The sequence below is a fragment of the Lycium ferocissimum genome, chromosome 4 (assembly GCF_029784015.1).
Source record: "Lycium ferocissimum isolate CSIRO_LF1 chromosome 4, AGI_CSIRO_Lferr_CH_V1, whole genome shotgun sequence".
Lineage (NCBI taxonomy): Eukaryota > Viridiplantae > Streptophyta > Magnoliopsida > Solanales > Solanaceae > Lycium > Lycium ferocissimum.
The window spans coordinates 16,403,003-16,422,391 of record NC_081345.1 but is presented as its reverse complement, the minus strand read 5'-3'; the positions used below and the strand labels follow the sequence as shown (position 1 = coordinate 16,422,391).

Here is a 19,389-nt window from a genome sequence, read left to right as displayed (position 1 = left end):
GTTGATTTCAGTTTTAGCAGTTTAAGATGTGTTCATGTGTTTATATACTAAGTTCGATTCATGTTTAGTTAGATATGTTTCTGTGTTAGTCTGTTTATGTGGTTAAGCATGTTTATGTATATTAATTTAGTTTAGTTTATTTTAAGTATATAAACAACCCGTCTCTAGCTAGTTTAATTCCGATCCTTAGTAGTTTGATAAATGTTTACGCGTTGACGTGCTTTGTACAGTGTAAACTTCTATTTGTTTTCATTATGTTGTACTGACGATGTGATTCACTTAGGCTATTAGAGGTTTAGTTATGTGATTTGCTTAAAATAGCATGATGGGCTGTTAGGACTTATGTTTAGATTTTAGCTTACTTAGTACAATAGTATCTCTGTTAGTTGTATGATAGGTAAAGTTTCATTACATGATTAGTTAGAGCAAATAACCCTGTTTAAGTCATTACTAGTTATGCATTATATTTGATCAACACATGATTACATGTTTAAGTTAATTAACAAGTTGCCCTTGTGAGATTAATTTAAAAGATGACTGTTTGGTTGTGCTTTGTGTTGAAACTTGTTTTAAATCCTAATGCATAACTTGAACTGAAAGGAGCATTTATGGTCTCTGTGCAAGTTAGGAGGACTGTGGCACAGTTCTGTGTGTAGGACATGACCTTGGATTCGAATTGTTTGAATTTTCAAGATAAAGTTATTATTATTTTTTTTCTAGCTAAGATATTATAAAAAAATGTATGCCTTATTGAGACTCTGTTACCTTTAAAAATGTAAAGATCACATGTTTTAGGATGTTTGAAATTTTGTTTCCTGGTTTGAGCCTGAAGGATTATGTGTCCAACTTGAAGGGGTTTGGTTTGATCCAGTCCGTTTCACATGTGTTTATTCTAGAATTATATGGAGCATGTTTGAAATGATCAAGATAATATTCTACTCTTTCATTTGGGAAATATGAGATTTGTGTCGGTTTAGATGCATTAGTTAAGTCTTGCGTATATTCTAATACTAGTACACATCTTTGTTAGAATCCTGTATATTTTGCAAGCATATCTCGTTGAAGTATGTATAGGAATGTGTATATATGAGATATACCTAAATATACACAGCATATACATAATCTTTGGTCTGTTTTGAAATTTTATCTTTACATATTTAATTTTATTCTTTGGATTATATACTAATCCTTATCTTTCTTTTTGTGCATGACTATCGCGTACGAGTCCGCGAGACTCATCTTCTTCCGCATTCGGTGTTGGCTAAAGGCGCAACGAAATCTTCTCTCGGTCAACCCCTGTCCACAGCAAAATGGAGAATACACATGCTGGGCCAAAGCCCAATAGGCGTGAACAGTGCGCAGCAGTTTTTTTTTTTAAAATGGGCTGAGCCCATTCTCCCTAACAGCAGATATGGATCACAGTGGCCTAAAACGGGCTGGCCTATTTTATTTTCTTTTATGCCTTTAATTTGTGTGATGCAACTAACCCTCTTACTTTGTTTTGTTTGTTAACTTAGATGAATCTTAATGAAGTGATAGGTTTAGTCTTAGTGCAATGGGTAGTTGACTTAAGGGAAAACTGATAACCAATTTCATAAGATTCATTTTTCTTTATTTTTTATTTTTATGTTAGAATTAATTACAATATCCACAATACTTATTTCATTAAGAATCACTAATCTTCATTAATGAGAACACATGTTTTGAATAATTAATTCCTCTTAAAGATTCTAATAAGCGTGACAAGTTTGAAATTAATCATGCGTTTTTTTTAAAAGTATAGATAAATAAAGTAGCCCTTTACCACGTTATAAAGAAATAAGTCTAGTATTTTCTACATCACCATATTGATATAAATTTACATAAAATTTATATTTTTTGCTAAAGGCTAATTATAAGCAAGTTATTATATTTTAAGAACCTTAGTAACATTTATAAGTTTTAATTAAAACCTTTTATAAAATTATCATATTTCCTATAAGTCCTATTTTAAATGGCGTTATTATATTTAAAAGCCTTAACAATATTTGTAAGTCTTATTTTAAAATATGATTCTTTTATGCAAAATATTATATTTTCTATAAATTTTATTTTAAGATAACCTCACTATTTTTCGTCTTGAGTTTTAACAGCATTTATAATTCCCCTTTCTAAGGCATTCCTTTATGCAAATTACTATATTTTTTCTACAAATTAGTTTAGATGGCATTTATCATGTTTCTTTTAAAACCTTAGCAATATGTACAAACTATTTAAGCACTTTACTTAACTTTAATTAATTAACCTAAGTTTGGCCGGTAAACTGTAGTTAACGGATCCTAGAGGATGCCTAACCCCTTCCCTTTAGGATAATTAGAACCCTTACCTAGAATTAAGATTAAGCAGACCATTAACGGAGGTTTAGTTAGGCTTTACCTTAGTTAATAAAATAGGTGCCCTAATTCACCGTAAAATTAATTAGGTGGCGACTCCTTAAAATAAAGCAAAAAATAGGAATCACCAATATGTTGTACCTAGTTTAACCCGTTTAAATGGGGTATAACAATGAGTAGTAAGTTGATGACAACTTAATGATGTGTTGGAGAAGAGTTATAATGTCCCTTAGATTGCTAATGAAGTGATGAACAAGTGCTAAGAAGGTTCCATAAGGATTGGAGATCAAACGACGCGACGGAAACAACTTCGGTGGAACTGTGAGTTCCACGACCATGTTCCACGGACAGCACCCTGATCCACGGACCGTGGATGAGCCCGTGGAACTGCCAGCAGAAATGGTGGCTGGCTGGTCGTGAACCACGACCAATTCCACGGCCAACACTAGGTTCCACGGACCGTGGAACTCCCGACGACTGAAATGTTCTAAGTCTTTATATGTGATGCCCACTTCATTTATTTCATTTTCCACCAACGTCTTCAACCTCTCAACACCTCTAGAACCTTCCAAACATTTCATCCACAAGAAAATCAAGGGAATCAAGGATCAATAACAAGGATTGAAGTGAGTCAAGTGAAGGAAACCTCACTAAAGTCATTCAACTCAAGAAATCTTAAGAAAGTTGAAATAGGGTTTTTGTGCAAAAAGGTGTATTATCATTCAAGGTCTATTCCTTCGTCATCTAAGGTGAGTTTCATGATATTTCTATGTTATTTGAAGTATTAGTAAGTTGAAACACATGGATTGTAGAAGAGTAGAGAAGATGGGTCATAAATGTGTGAATAGTGTCATTAATGAGTAGTAGTGGGATTGAATCATGAAAATGATTATGTTGAGATTATAAATACATTATAAATGACATTTAGAACATGGAATAAGTATTGGTTATGAAAGAACATGATAAAGGACTTTGGTCATGATTATGGAGAAATAGAGTGAGATTGTGAAATGCGAATAATGTAAATGAATGACGATTGTTGTTAGCGATATTGTGATGGTTGTTATGAATGTTGGGGGTTGATGCGGAATATGGCGGAAATTAGTGTAAACAAAGGAAACGCTGCCCAATTTTCTTTAGCTTTAGTAAGTACATTCCTATGATTGCCTAGCTAATGCCGATACGGATTTCATTGAAGGTATAAACGAGTTCATTAAAGGAGAACGAGCGAGCAATCAAATAGTTAAAAGACAAAGGTATGTAAGGCTAGTCCTTTCCTTTTAAGGCATGAATCTTGTGGTATGAGTTTCCTCCTTCCTTATGAGTTTCCTATCTTCTAGAAAACTATGAGTCCTTGTTCATGAATAGCCATACGAAATAAGAGATACGCTACGAGTATGATAATGATAACGATAAGCTTAAGTCTGAGAGATGCAATAGTCTATGACATGATGTTCCTATAAAGCTAATGAAGCTATCCATAGTTCGTTGATGTTGGTTATTGTATACACTCACCTTATGTGCTAATCCCTTCAAGGTGAGGTGAAACGTTCATGAATGCCCTATAATGTAATCGGGGGTCCACGACCTTACGTCACCCCGATAAAGTATAATCGTCCATAAGTCCCATGCAGGCAATATGATGAATTATGACGAGCAATTATGATAGTGCCACTATATGCTTACGAGACAATTAATAATGACGAGTCTATGATGACGTATGATTGATATGATGATATATGTGTGGTATGACGATGTAAATGCATATGTGATGAATGATAATGATAAGTATACAGTATATGTTATGAAGTCCACATCATGGAAATGATATTAATTTAATAGATCGTCCTTGATTTAAATACATGTTTTATGGAAAGCTATGATAAGCTTATAAGATGTATGTGAGGATAAGAGGCATACCGAGCCTCGTCATGGCCGGGAACGGAAGACATATATGTGATACTGTCGAGCCCCTCGTGGCCGAATACGGATAATGTTCAAATGTGTACAAACAGATACGGTGCTATGATATGTGTATGTATGTGTTATGATGAATGCAAGATGGTGATAAGGGATGATTAGTTATGTTAAGGTCATGATATGCCTAAGCGACGTATAATAATGCTAAGGATGATGTTGATTTCACTTATGCATTGCTAGGTATATGTGTGTATGTATGCATCGAGCCCGGGAGGGCCGAGTACGGATACCATCGAGCCCGGGAGGGCCGAGTACGGATATCATCGAGTCCCGGAAGGGCCGAGTACGAGTGATAATGAGTCTATATAGCTGAATAATAATTGTACTGCATTACGAACTATTGCATATGTAAACACGTGGATGTAATAAGTGTAGCTTCAGAGGAATGAAGGGGTAAGTACGTACGACGACTGTTAAGAAGGTATTATGAGAAATGGACAGCTCCTTTTTTTTTTATGCTATCCCTTATGTTCCTATCGCGCATTATTGTACATATTTCGTACTGACGTCCTATTCTTTGGACGCTGTGTTCATGCCCACAGGTAGACAGGGAGACGGTGCAGATTCATAGTAGCTATCAAGAGATCGGGACGGAGCCCTCCTTTATTCTGTGAGGTGCTATTTTGAGACAAAGATTTTGTGTACATATATTTTGGGCACGACGGGGTCCCGTCCGTCCATATGTCTAGTATTAGCAGAGGCTCGTAGATACGTATGGGTGGGTATTATGGTCTCACAGTCTTTCATGTATATGCATGTATATCTATTATTTTGATAGCCAAAGGGCTTATGTATATAAAGTAAATATGTTTTAAATGAAAGTCGTTTTCTATGATTATGAATAATAAGAAACATGAATAAAGACAGGATAAGTAATAGAATGGGTGGTGCTCGGTGGTTAGCCCCGGGTACCCGTCATGACCCTAATCGGGTCGTGACATAAATACCCTGCATCGGCATAACCAACAAGATCGGGACTGCAATTGTTGGAATAAAACAAGCCCATATCAGTAGTCCCTGTTAGATACCGCAGTAAATGTTTGATTCCATTCCAGTGTCTCTTGGTTGGAGCAGAGCTATATCTTGCTAACAGATTAACTGTAAATGTTATGTCAGGCCTTGTAGTATTAGCAAGATACACTAGTGCACCAATCGCACTAAGATATGGTACTTCAGGACCAAGAATCTCTTCATTCTTTTCTTGAGGTCGGAACGGATCCTTATTCACATCAAGTGATCGGACAACCATCGGAGTACTTAATGGATGTGCTTCATTCATGTAGAACCATTTTAACACCTTTTCTGTATAGGCAGATTGATGGACAAAGATAACGTTTGTTAAATGTTCAACTTGCAAACCAAGACATAATTTTGTCTTTCCAAGATCTTTCATCTCAAATTCTTTCTTTAAATAATCAATTGCCTTTTGAAACTCTCTTGAGTTCCAATAAGGTTTATGTCGTCAACATAAACAGCAAGTACAACGAACCCCGATGTTGTTTTCTTTATAAAAACACATGGGCAAATGGCATCATTTATATAACCTTCCTTCGATAAATACTCACTAAGGCGGTTATACCACATGCGTCCTGATTGCTTCAAACTATATAATGATCTTTGCAAGCTGATTGAGTATATTTCCCGAGATTTCGAACTATATGCTTCAAGCATCTTAAATCCTTCAAGGATTTTCATATATATATCTTACTATCAAGTGACCTATAAAGATAGGCTGTAACCACATCCATTAAATGCATCTCAATTCTCTCATGGACAGCGAAACTAATAAGATAACGTAATGTTATCGCATCCATAACCGGTGAGTATGTCTCTTCATAATCGACACCAGGTCTTTGTGAAAATCCTTGTGCAACAAGGCGTGCCTTGTATCTTTGTATTTCATTTTTCTCATTTCTTTTATGCACAAAGACCCATTTATAACCAACAGGTTTAATACCCTTAGGTGTTTGGACTATAGGTCCAAAAACTTCGCGTTTGGCAAGTGAATTCAACTCTGATTTAATTGCTTCTTGCCACTTTGGCCAATCGCATCTTTGTCGACATTCTCCAATAGATTGAGGTTCAAGATCCTCACTATCTTGCATAATTCTTGTTGCAACATTATATGCAGAGACATAATCCACCACTATTTCTAATTGATTCAAATTGTTTCCATCATCAATTGGATTTATTGATAGTTCCTCATTTTCTTGAGTCTCAGGCTCATTGATCTCTTCAAGGATTATAGGATTTCTCAAATCTTGAATTCCTTTATGAGATTCTTTCGTAATGTCATCTTGTTTATGGTTTTTCGTTTTCTAGGATTTCGATCCTTAGAACCCAATGGTCTACCATGCTTCAAGCATGCTTTGGACTCATTAGCTACGACACTAGTAGATGGTCCTACAGGGACATCAATCCGAACTGGGACATTTTCTGGTAGTTCTTTTCAAATCTGTAAATGCGTCTGGTATTTGATTTGCTATTTTCTGCAAGAGAATAATCTTTTGAACCTCTTGCTCACAAATAGAAGCACGCGGATCAAGATGAGACAATGATGGATTATTCCACAATGTAGTGGTGCTACAGGCACATATACAACACATCCAAAAATTCTTAGATGGGATATATTAGGTTCTTGACCCAAAACTTATTGCAACGGTGAGAATTTATGATAATTTATCGGTCGGAGACGAACAAGTGTTCTTTGCATGCAAAATTGCGTGACCCCAAACAGAAGTGGGCAACCTTGTTTTCATAAGTAATGGTCCTGCTATCAACTGCAGACGTTTAATTAATGATTCTGCAAAACCATTTTGAGTGTGAACATGAGCTACAGGATGTTCAACTTTTATCCCAATTGATAAACAATAATCATTAAATGCTTGGGATGAAAACTCAAAGAAAGATTGTCAAGGCGAATAGACTTGATCTGATTATCAGGAAACTATGCCCGTAATCGAATTATTTGTGCCAATAATTTTGCAAACGCCAGGTTGCGAGATGACAGTAGGCACACATGAGACCATCTAGAAGAAGCATCTATTAAGACCATAAAATATCTAAACGACCCACTAGCTGGGTGAATAGGTCCACAAATATCCCCATGTATACGTTCCAAAAATGTTGGGGACTCAATCCCAACTTTTGTTTGTGATGACCTAATAATCAACTTGCCTTGATAACAAGCAGTACAAGAAAATTCATCATTTGAAAGAATCTTCAGGTTCTTTAATGGATGCCCATTTGGATTTTGGGCTTTCTATAATTTGCCTCATCATTATAGATCCGGGATTTCCTAGTCGATCATGTCAAAGTACGAAAGTATTAGAATTAGTAAACTTCTGGTTTACAATAGAATGTGCCTCAATTGCACTAATTTTTGTCCAATATAAGCCAGAAGATAAAGCAGGAAACTTTTCTATAACATATTTCTGGCCCGAGACATTCTTGGTGATACCAAGCAGTGGCGGAGCCGGAATTTTCAGTAAGGGGGTTCAAAAATATGAAGAGGTAAACATACGAAGAAGCCAAGGGGGTTCAACACCTACCATATATACATAAAAAAATAATTTTAACCTTCAATATACACTGTAATTTTCTACCGAGGGGGTTCGGATGAACCCCCTCGGTTACACTTGGCTCCGCCCCTGATACCAAGATATTCAAGACTCATCTCATCCATTGTCTTAATATGATATACATTTTGGCGGATATCTTTTAAACTCAATAAATACCTTGAGACTTAGGAGAGAACATGACATCGTTTATAATGAGTTTTGTTCCCTTAGGCAAATTGATGATGGCTCTTCTAGAGCCTTCAATCAAATTAGTACTACCAGAAATCGTAGTAACATTTGTCTTGCCCATGAGTAAATGAGAAAACTATTTCTTGTCTTTGAATATCATGTCCGTTGTAGCAAAATCAATCAAACAAAATGTCTTCACAGTTGAATTTTAATTCAAACTCATTTTGAGAGATATCCATATCTTCAAATGACATACATAAATAAAAGTACTATCATTTAAAAACCAAAATGTTTAACATATAAAAACGGGAATAGACTAATACTTCAATTACATGATCTATTACTACTATGATAAAAAAAACGGAAATAAGCATGAAAATGGAAATAGACTAGTACTACGATTACATGATCTTTGTTTGCTTACTACTACGAATTAGCAAAAACCAAAATTAAGCAAATCAGTCCTCCTTAACAACAGATCCATCACCAATCAAGTGATCTATTTTTACTTCAGGGTGCTCGAAAAAATCGGCAACATCCAAGTGAGTAATATCAACTTGATCTTCAGAGATAAAATTAGCTTCAGGATTTTTCTCTTTCCTTTTCATTGATGCTTGATAAAGCTCAACCAAATGCTTTGGCGTCTGACATGTACGTGACCAGTGTCCACTTCCACCACAACGATAGCATTTATTTTCTGAGTCACGTGCTTCTGGCACTTCATGCCTCTCATCCTTCTTTTTCACCTTTTGGTAGTAATTTTTCTTTGAAGAATGATTAACGCCAGGGAAATAATTTCTTCCTTGACCATTATTACGACTACGACCACGAACACGACCACTATCACGACCACGACCATGACCGGAACCACGACCTTTTCCACGCCTAGAGTAGTGGGCATGCACCTCATTCACTTCAGGGAATGGTGCAGCGCCAGTAGGTCGATTCTTGTAATTTTTTATCAGCAAATCATTATTTTATTCAGCCATAAGAAGATGAGCAATCAAATCACAATACTTTGTGAAACCTTTCTCTCGATATTGCTGCTGCAAGAGCACATTCGAGGCATGAAAAGTGGAGAACGTCTTTTCCAGCTTATCAGAATCACTAATCGTTTCTCCACATAGTGTCAATATAGAAGTAATTCTGAACATCTCAAAGTTATACTTCATAACTGATTTGAAATCTTGTAGCCTTAGATTGATCCATTCATGTCGTTCTTTTGGGAGGAAGACCATCTTCAGGTGGTCATACCTTTCTTTCAAGTTTTTCCGTAAAATGAGCGGATCCTTAATATAAGATATTCAATCTTTAGGTCCTCATCAAGGTGATGACGCAAGAATATCATAGCCTTGGTATTTTCTTGGTTGGATGCTTTATTTTTTTCTTTAATGGTGTCTCCAAGACCCATAGCATCCAGATGGATTTCAGCATCTAACACCCATGATAGATAATTCTTGCCCGAAATATCAAGGGCAACGAACTCAAGTTTTGTAAGGTTAGCCATAAAATAGAGAGAATAAAAACTATACCTTAGCTTTCAAAAAATTTCTTGAGGCGGCAGAGTCTCGTGCTGATAACGTGTTATAAAACTATATAATTGGAAATAAACAAGAGAAGCAAACTAAAATAACTTTGTAGAGAGAAAGGAGATATTGTATTATCACTTGTTGATGGTGTTCCAAATGAGAAGTATTTAAAGAAGAGTTTTGCCCCTCAATCTTCAACATACAACTTGTGCAAATTGATTTACAATTTGCTCCAACTAAGCTACAACTAAAATACAACTAATCTACAGCTAAAAAATACAACTAAGGTATAAATTTCTACAACTAAGATACATCTTGCAAGTGCAAGTTGTATTTTATCACTTAATGTGCAAGTGGTATAATTTACACTTAATAATACTTCCAAATATCTTGTATAGTTCATAACAAAAATCAATTTTTAAATGACGAATTTCCAAATTGGTTTAAAGAAAGACCTGAGAATAGAAAGAAAATCAGACGTCAACTCTATTTAGAAAGAATACTATATATCCCTCCTATAGATACATCTGAACACATCTTATTCCTCTTTCTTTTTTCGTTTTCGACTTAGGTTTGACCACATAATGTTGTCGATTAATGAGTAATCAATGGTCAGTGCAACATCCAATTATAGGATTCATGTACATATCTTCCCTCTCAATCTCTATAGTGATCAAGAGTACGTAGTTAAATATATGGTTGAAAGAGACAGGAAATGACTTTTGGATGAAAAGACAACGAAATTCTGAACCAAAAAAAAAAAAAAAAAATGACTTGTGTATTCTATTATTTTGGAATTGTCGCTACGACAGAATGGGAACAATGACATTTACATGTTTTACTTTGACCCTTTCTCAGTCTCACATGCTGTTGAATATTCCTCCGTAATAAGACAGAGAAATTAAGGTTATTGTGTTGAACTTGGCTTGGTGGCCTTAATAGTACTAGTATACAATATATGCATACTTAATTTTAACAAATCAATCTCAAACTCTGAGACGTATGCATATGAATAACGAAGGCTTAATATGTCAATAGCCCCTTTAACTTGGTCAGTAAATTTCATTTACACATTTGAATTATAATCTATTCCAATTGAACACCTGAACACATGATAAAACGTTCCTATTAGACATTTTCGACTCATATATTGAAAAAATTTATGTGCATGTTCTCAAATGTCAATTACGTAGATAATCTAATCACATAAAATGTCTCTTTTTTTTTCTTTTTTTTTTTTTTAATTATATCATCTTATGGATTGAGGAATGTCAAGGACTTATATAAGTGGTTAACTTATCTACGTAATGAGCGTTCGAGAACACGAGCAAAAGCTTTTCAAAAGTTTTGAGTTGGAAGTGTCTAATAAGACACTTTATCATGTGCTCAATTGAAACATGTCATAATATAAATGTCTAAATAAATTTTAATAAGAATAGTAAATTTAAGGGGTTGTCGATATATTCAGCCAATAAGAAACTAATCATCCCGAGGTGATCATGGGAGATTAATGTCTCATGCGACGAACATAGTATTTTTGCCAATACATGCTTTGCCTCTTGGATTAATTTCATGTCTCGTGCTCTCCAGAAATTTCTCATGCATAATTACATCTTGTATTGTTCTCCATGTACATCTCCAAGCATTTTTTAAAGGATTTCCTGTTAACATTTCACTATAAATATTATAGGTAGGTCGTCACGTCTTACGCTTTCACCTTTTAAAATATAATAGTTAATATTAGTGCAAATTATGCAACGTAAAGTCAACATGGAAGGAGCAAAGTTGGAACCATAAATCTGTTTCAAGTGCATGAACATAGTAAAGCTAATTATTTACCCTTGCTTTTGTGTATTCAGCACCTTTCTAAATTAACTGATCATCTATCAATTGATATTTTCAAAAAGTATTAGAAGTTTGATTCGTCGTACCTCGGACCTCGTCAAAAGTTTGATTCCTCGTACCTCGTCAAAATTAAGGAAAAATTGAAGAAGAAAAAAAGGGCTCTATTTGCGTTGTTTCTTCTCCTATTCATAGTAAAAAGGTAAAAGTAGTACTAAAAGTCTTCTTAATTAAACTTTTTCCTAAGCTAGCCTTCTAATAAAATATAGCACTATTTAAAAGAATCTCTAGTTTCTCCAAGAAAGCCGCCTTGACCTTTGAATTATTTGTACTTTTGCATTCCCTGGAGGTAACCACCAATATATACTGGCGGTTGAATTCATTAAAGGAAATTTGCTGTGAAATTTGCATTAAACAAAACTCCTAATAAGAGCATAAATTTAGTGGGGCATATAAGAGCGAGTTCAAGATTTAAAATGTTAACGTGCCTTCTAAGTTGAAACCCAAGGGTACGAAAACACGAGGACCAAAAGTTTGAGGGGATCTAGAAGGGTTGGGCCAAACGCTTAACTTAAGAACTGTTAAGAGAATTCACTGTGAAATTAGTCAAATCCTATACTATTAAATAGAAGGAAAAAGTTAGGAGTCATATAAGAGCGAATCGTTTGGTTGCTAGTTAGAGTTATGTTAGTAATATGTTAATTTGATACTCCTAATGAAAGTTATTTAATTACATTTCGTTGAGTCTTTCTCTGCACGGTATACTTAGTACTGTACTTGATTAGCAAGCAAACCTCACTTCTCCTCAATCTCCACTGACCTGTCACCATTGGTGGAGCCAAAATTTTAGGGGTTCAAAAATATGAAGAAGTAAATACACGAAAAAATCAAGTGAGTTCAACATCTATTATATATACATAAAAAAATAATTTTAATTTTGTATATACACTATAATTTTTCGACAATGAACTCCTTGGAGCCTACCCAACTCCACCCCTGCCTCTGCCTGTCACCATCACAACTTCTTTCTTTTTTTGTTCTCTCTGTTTTTCCAAAAAAAAAAAAAAAAAAAAAAACTGCTATGCTTAAGGGCGGCTAATCGATTAAAAAAAAAAAAAAAAATCATTCATGTCAATTTTAAATCGTTACATTTATTTTATTGAAAGCCAACACACAAGAACCAGCTAACTAGCTCCGACTAAGTGATTTTTAACACATAGAAGCATTATTTATGCTCCGTAAAGATTAGTTATTGCTGAGTTTGATCAAAGATATGTAGTGGAAATATTGACTGCGATTTTTCACCGCAGGAATCTTGTTAATTTTCCCGGTGAAGTACTCACCGTTCTAGAAGTGCACATTAATGTAGTATGAAAAACATCACGCTTTTGAACATTTATTAATGTTTTGTGTTTGTTAGAGTTTCTAGAGAATTTGGAGAAAAAATTAAACAGAAAAAGAGTAGATGATAAGCGTAGAAAGAAGGTAATGGGTGAAGATCAGTGAACCCAAAATGAGAGTGTGAGAAGTCTCACAACTAAATAACTTAGCTTTCAACTAAGTACACCACTAAGCTTTTTGTAGCATGGATACCTGAATATAATAGTAGATATATTTTAAGAATTATACAGATATTATACGAAATTTAATCGGGTGATCATGAGTTCACGTGACTCTTTTTAACACATAAATTCGCCACTGCCTCTAATCAGGAATTAGTGTTAGAATCAGATACGACTAGTCCAATTATTTTGTAAGCTGATAATTTTGTCAATCTGTATGAGAGCACCAAGCGTGTTTAAGTAACTCTTTTTGTTTTAGTAATAGTCTAGAACAGAGTAAGGCTATCCCTGTTACACTTTGTAATGGACTATACTAGTCCAACCTGATATAATCGCGATTGTTGATGGATCCATCTGGGTGTTAATTTTGAAATTATCCCATATATTAAAAGAGGTAGTCAATGAAGTATTAATTAATTAAGTTAATTCCTTCGATGATTATCCAAATTATGAAATGTCGTACTTTGTCATTTGGTTGAGTCAAAATTAAGGAAAAATTTTTGAACCCACTAAAATAACTCAAACCCAAAAAAAAAAAGAGGCTCAAAAATATTTGCGTTTTTTGTTCTGCTATTCATGCTGAAAAAATAAAAAGTAAATAGTAAAAAATCTTCTTATTTAAACTTTTTCCTAAGCCTTCTAAGTTCTAATCAGACATAGCATTATAAAAAACAATCTCTAATTTCTCCAAGCAAGCCGCCTTAATCTTTGAATTATTTGCACTTTTGCATTCTTTGGAGCCAATGAAAATTATTAATTAAGTTAATTCCTTCGATGATTATCGATAATTATGAAATGTTACTGTGAAACTCAAAATTAAGGAAAATCCTGCATCATAATAAGAGCGACAAGTTGTTTGTTCTCCAATTTAAGAATGAGTAAATCTAAAAAGATTCTTATGTTAACTTTTTTTAGGTTGAAATCAGACATAGCATTACAAAAACAATCTCTAAGGATCAAAAGCTTGACCTTTGATTAGAATTCTTTGGAGGTAACAATAATAGATCTTGACGGTTAGAAGTCAATAAGAAAACTTACTGTGAAACTCGCATTAGACAAATCTTTGAGTTAACATAGGGGCATATTAGAATGAGTTTATTCAACTGTTAATTTGCCTTTTAGGTTGCCCAAGGGTACAAAAAGTAAGGATCAAAAGGTTGATGTGATCCGATAAACCAAGCGAATAATATCTTGGAAAAAAATGTTATTGGTTCATTGGTACTTTTTTTTTTTTGCGCGGATTGCCCTTCATGTGGGGTGGTCTTAAATTTTTGCCCTTCGAATTGGTAATTTTTTTTTATTAGAATATCAGTAAAAAAAAAAAAAAAAAATTTGCAAGGTTTTTAGATTTTAGTTAATAGTTAAACCAATAACCAAATAAGGCATATTAAAATTACATTTGACTCTAATTAAATAAAAGAGGCTTTAGATAGATACCCTATTCCTAATTTCCTATTTCCTAAATTCTATTTTAAATACAGAGCCTTTAGCAAGTTGCAACATCTTTGAATTTAATATCCGAGAATATATTTACGCTAGGCCTAGGCCTGTTTCTGTATAGGGTGTGCAAAATATTAGTCTTTTAATTTAATTCAAACTGAAAAAATCTTTATTGGTTCATTGGTATCGGGTTAGGGGGTTAACGCCTTAACCGTTTTGTAAATTTATATGGTTTGATCATTCATCTAAATTTCCGATTTTTAGATTTATTTAATGGTTAAGACAATACCTTGTGTAGTGATATTAAAATTACATGTTTACTCTAGTTAAATAAAAAGCAAGCAAACCTCATTCTTCAGTTCTCCTCAATTCTATTTTAAATACTGACCTGTCACCATCACAGCTTCTTCCTATTTTTGTTCTCTGTGTTTTTGCAAAAAAATTGCTATTTGATTTAATTCAACTGAGCTAATCGACAAAAAACAATTCATTCGTGTCAATGTAAAATCGCGACATTTATTTTATTGAAAACCAACACACAAGAACCAGCGACCTTGGTCCGACCAAGTGTTTTTTAACACATAGAAGCATTATTTATGCTCCGTAAAGATTAGTTATTGCTGAGTTTGATCAAAGATATTGTTATGTTGCAGCAGTTATCTATACTATTGTATATCAGATTTTCGCCTATAGGATAGACCATGTTACTCTACTTGTTTTAAGCTAACATTTGCGGAATAATAATAATAAGAAAGTAAGGACACAACAATTTTTATGTGAAAACCACCCGGCTCACAAAGGGTGAAAACACCACGACCTACACCTCTGTAGGATTTTTCCCAAAACTCCACTACAACTGTGAGTCTTTGCAAATTCAAGTTACAAACTCTGTAACCTATGAACTAAACTCTAATTCCTATCTCACTAATCTCGCTAGACTAATGAGCTCACTTCAAGTTATACCAACTTGAAGTTGAATTTGACTAACGTTTATACCTATTGAATATTGCTTCTATGAAAGCCGACTCGATAAAAAATCCTAATACACAAATCTAGACTCAAGACTGTAAAACATAAACTTTGTAGAACAGGTTCTTCAATCTTCTTCTTTGTATTAGACACTTTAGTAATCGGAACTCTCAATTGCTTGCGCGATAGTGTTTGCTCAAATTTTCTCTATATGTGAGTGCGGGAACTTCTTCATGGCGGGACTTGGATATTTGCTTTAGTTTGCATCAAATCAACTCAATCCCTATGTGGTAAGGTCCATTATGAGAGTTAGGGTTGGAGTTGACTTGGGATTCTTGCTTTTAACCGGCTTTAGTGTCCCCGTAGGAATCTAAAATATCTTGATTTATGGCAAGAAATCCTACAACTTGTTCGCCAAGTCTTTGCCATAAATCACCTATTCGTAGTAGGAACGGAACATGTTCTTAGACCTTATTCATTCACCTCCGATCGATGGAACATGTCCATAGACCTGTTTCATTCGCCCTTGTCTTGCATCTTCTGGTTCATCCACTTCACCTTGCACATGTCTGTGAGATAGAACACGTCCAAAAACCTAGTTCATCCACCTGGATCAGTCACTTTATCCATCATTTTTCTGTGTTTAGTTCATTCGCTTTATCTCAAGCATCTATCTCTATTCCTGGTTTACTCGCCTTGTTCATTTGTCAACGCCTTGTTCATTTGTCAATCATCAAAATTACACGTGCTTATGCCAACAGATATGTAGTGAATTGGACTACAATTTTTCACCGCTAGAATCTTGTTCTCCCGGTGAAGGCTTACAGAGAATGGTTGTTATACACCCATAACAACATTTGATATTTAAATAATAGTTGGTTGCTATAGGCAAAAAAAAAATGATTAAATTTTTTTTTTTTTAATCTTATAAAAAATAACAAAATTATTTAAATTTTCAATCTCAAAGATGTTACACCTCGAAAATTCGGGTTGTCGCGCTGTGAATAGACTAATTCAAGTTTAAGGTGAACATGAAGTCCTTATGACTTTAAGGAGTGTATTTGGTAGCTTTAAAGCATATACTATGAGGTTTTGAAGTTATACGAATCAGTGAAACTAAGTTCGTCGAAGGAAGTGAAGTATAAGTGGTGTTTGGGAAGGTTTCGCAATTATCGAGTTAATGATTATTTAGCAATGTCTTGAGGAGAAGCTATAGGGCTCCTTAGATGGCTAATGAAGTGTTATACAAGTGCCTAGAAGATTCCATAAGGATTTGAGATCGAACGAATCAATGAAAACAATTTCGGAAATGTTGAGTTGTACGACCACTTATACGGTCCGTATAACTTTATACGGTCCGCATAACCTTATGCGGTCCGTATAACAGTTCCAGAGAAGGTCAGTCCCTGGTAGTATTATAGGTCACTTATACGGATCGTATAAGTGTCTGTATAACTCAATCGGGTCAGATTTTTCTCTACTTATAAATAGATGACCCAAGTCCTTATTTCTCATTCCCATTTCTCCACACCTCTTGAGAGCTCTAGAAAGTTCCTCACACCATATTAACACAAACCCAAGAGAAATCAAGGATTAATTACCAAGAATCAAGAGAATCAAGTGAAGAAAGGCTCACTAGGGTTTTTAGAAGTCAAGATTTCCTTTGGTATTGCAGTTGGGGTTTCTCTCAAGTAAAGTATATTCATCCAAAGTTCATCCTTATATGATCAAAGGTGAGTTTTACATTCATTTCATGTTATTAAGACTATTTGGTTGTTGAAGAACTTGGGTGAGGGAAGAAAGTGGAATATGAAGCTCAAATATGGATTTAATGATATATTTGAGTAGTAAGTTAACTTGAGTCATGATTCTTAGTATACCATAAGTATAATCTTGTTGTGGGTGACACGAATGATGTTGAGGAAGTATTATATGTAAATAGAAATGGTGTTGTGTTGTAGCTATTGTTATGGATGACTTTAAAAGTAGTTTTGAGGATTAAACAATGTTTAACTTGAAATAAGCCTCTTGATTATGGTACTATGGGTGTTGCTATCGATGTTGGGAGTTGTTTACTAAATGGAGGAAGTTGACGAAACAAGGGAAATGCTGCCCAATTTCCGTTAGCTCTTAGTCGCTTTAGTTTAAACTTAAGCATGTCTTCAATGACCTAATGTTAGTACGAATTCTCTTGAATGTAGAATCGTGAGCTTGGAAGGGAAATATTTAGTCATTAAGGAGACGCAAAGGTATGTTAAGGCTAGCCCCTTTCTTTCATAGGCATGACTTCTATATTACGATTTCCTCTCTACATTTCCATGACCTTTTTACATCCCAAAAGTTGAAAGTTAAAGATTCTTAAGAGCTTCTTATGAGAAAGAGATAAGATGTGTTCTATGATAATGATGATGATGATGATTCTATTTCTAGAGATTCCAAAGCTTATGAATTGATGCTATTATGAGCTTAATGATCTTATTTTATAATTTCCTTGATGTTATTCATTGTTGGCCATCTCACCTCATGATACTAGTTCCTTCAAGGTGGGACATAGCGATGATGATTGTTCCATAATATAATCAGAGGTTACTGACCTTACGTCACTCCGACAAAGTTGTCGCTTTATTTGGGCTCTCATGCATGCTTTATGTTATGATGATGATTACACCGGGCCTAGTTGGCCGGGCAGACATCACTGCGATGGGCGTAGTGGGCGGCTTATGATGATGATTACACCGGGCCTAGTTGGCCAGCCAGTCACCACTAGTGGGCGGCGTGAGATGATTACCCCGGACGCAGGCTAATGATGATATATGACTCCGACAGTTTACTTATACATGTATATATGTGTGTTATGTTGTTGTTTTAAGAGTAAAAGCTAGCATGCATGGGTCCGCCTTAAGAGGCAATCAGTTACAGGATATTTCTTTATATCATGTTCTCTATTTCTTTGTCATGCATTTATATACGCCTTACATACTCAGTACATTGTTCGTATTGACGTCCTTTCTTTTGTGGACGCCGCGTTCATGCCCGCGCAGTAGACAGGGAGACAGTCCAGATCCCTAGAAGCTTGTCAGCAGATATACAGGGGCACTCCACTACTCCGGAGTTGCAGCTTATTGGTATATTCTTTTGTGTACATATATGGGGCATGGCGGGGTCCTGTCTCGTCCCTATGATTTCCAGCACTTCAGTTAGAGGCTCGTAGACATATGTGGGTATTAGATGTCTTATGGTCTCCTTAGTGTATATTCTGTATATTATTTTGTAGCCTCGTGGGCATATATATATATATATATGCCCACGAGGGTAATTAAAGATCGTTTCATATTACGTTTTGCTTTGAGAATTGTATTCATTCAAGATGAGGCTGATGATGAATGGAGAAGTGGTACTCGGTAGGTTAGCTCCGGGTACCCGTCATGGCCCTCTAGTTGGGTCGTGACAAAAGATATGCATACTTCACTAACTTAACATTAAAGAAAGTCAATACAAGTTCAATAATTCATCAAATGTATAAAGTTTTAAGCTCTAAGGAACACATTTTAAATCTATTTGAAAATTACATTCTTTCAAGATTGATGGAAGAAATTGATAATTGTAGCTTGTTTCCAATTTCTTAGTGGTGATATAACACTTGTTTTTTTGTTTGAAAAATATTTTATAAATAAAAATAGAAGACAATGATATTTTTAGATTACAAATATGTATTTATATGTAATATTTTGTCATGAATATAGTATATTAAAGTATCAGATTAAATATTTGGTCTAAATCTTTACACTTATTATTGGTAATTATAGATATTCTATTTTTATAAAGATGATTAATTATTAAATTAGCAAAAGAAAAAAAATAGCTGTTATATAGGGGATAATTTTACAAAGAGCTTACTCTTATAAAGCTGGTTGTTGATTTTTAGGTAAAATGATGTTATAGACAA

General features: G+C 34.6%; 1 protein-coding gene across 1 annotated transcript; it reads right to left on the bottom strand.

The window, feature by feature from the left end:
• Nucleotides 1-8,559: 8,559 nt before the first annotated feature.
• Nucleotides 8,560-9,339, bottom strand: LOC132053778 (uncharacterized). Its single transcript, XM_059445882.1, has 2 exons — nucleotides 9,160-9,339; nucleotides 8,560-9,048 (listed from the first exon to the last, which is right to left on the bottom strand). The coding sequence occupies exons 1-2, from the start codon at nucleotides 9,337-9,339 to the stop codon at nucleotides 8,560-8,562; spliced, it is 669 nt and encodes a 222-aa protein (XP_059301865.1).
• Between the last annotated feature and the right edge of the window lie 10,050 nt (nucleotides 9,340-19,389).

What these genes read in the sequence shown, in the direction of transcription:
- LOC132053778 (XM_059445882.1), bottom strand. Translation starts at nt 9,339, where the DNA reads ATGGTCTTCCTCCCAAAAGAACGACATGAATGGATCAATCTAAGGCTA. An exon ending in CCACTTTTCATGCCTCGAAT is followed by an intron (nt 9,049 to 9,159) that starts GTGCTCTTGCAG and finishes AAAAATTACAAG; the next exon opens with AATCGACCTACTGGCGCTGC.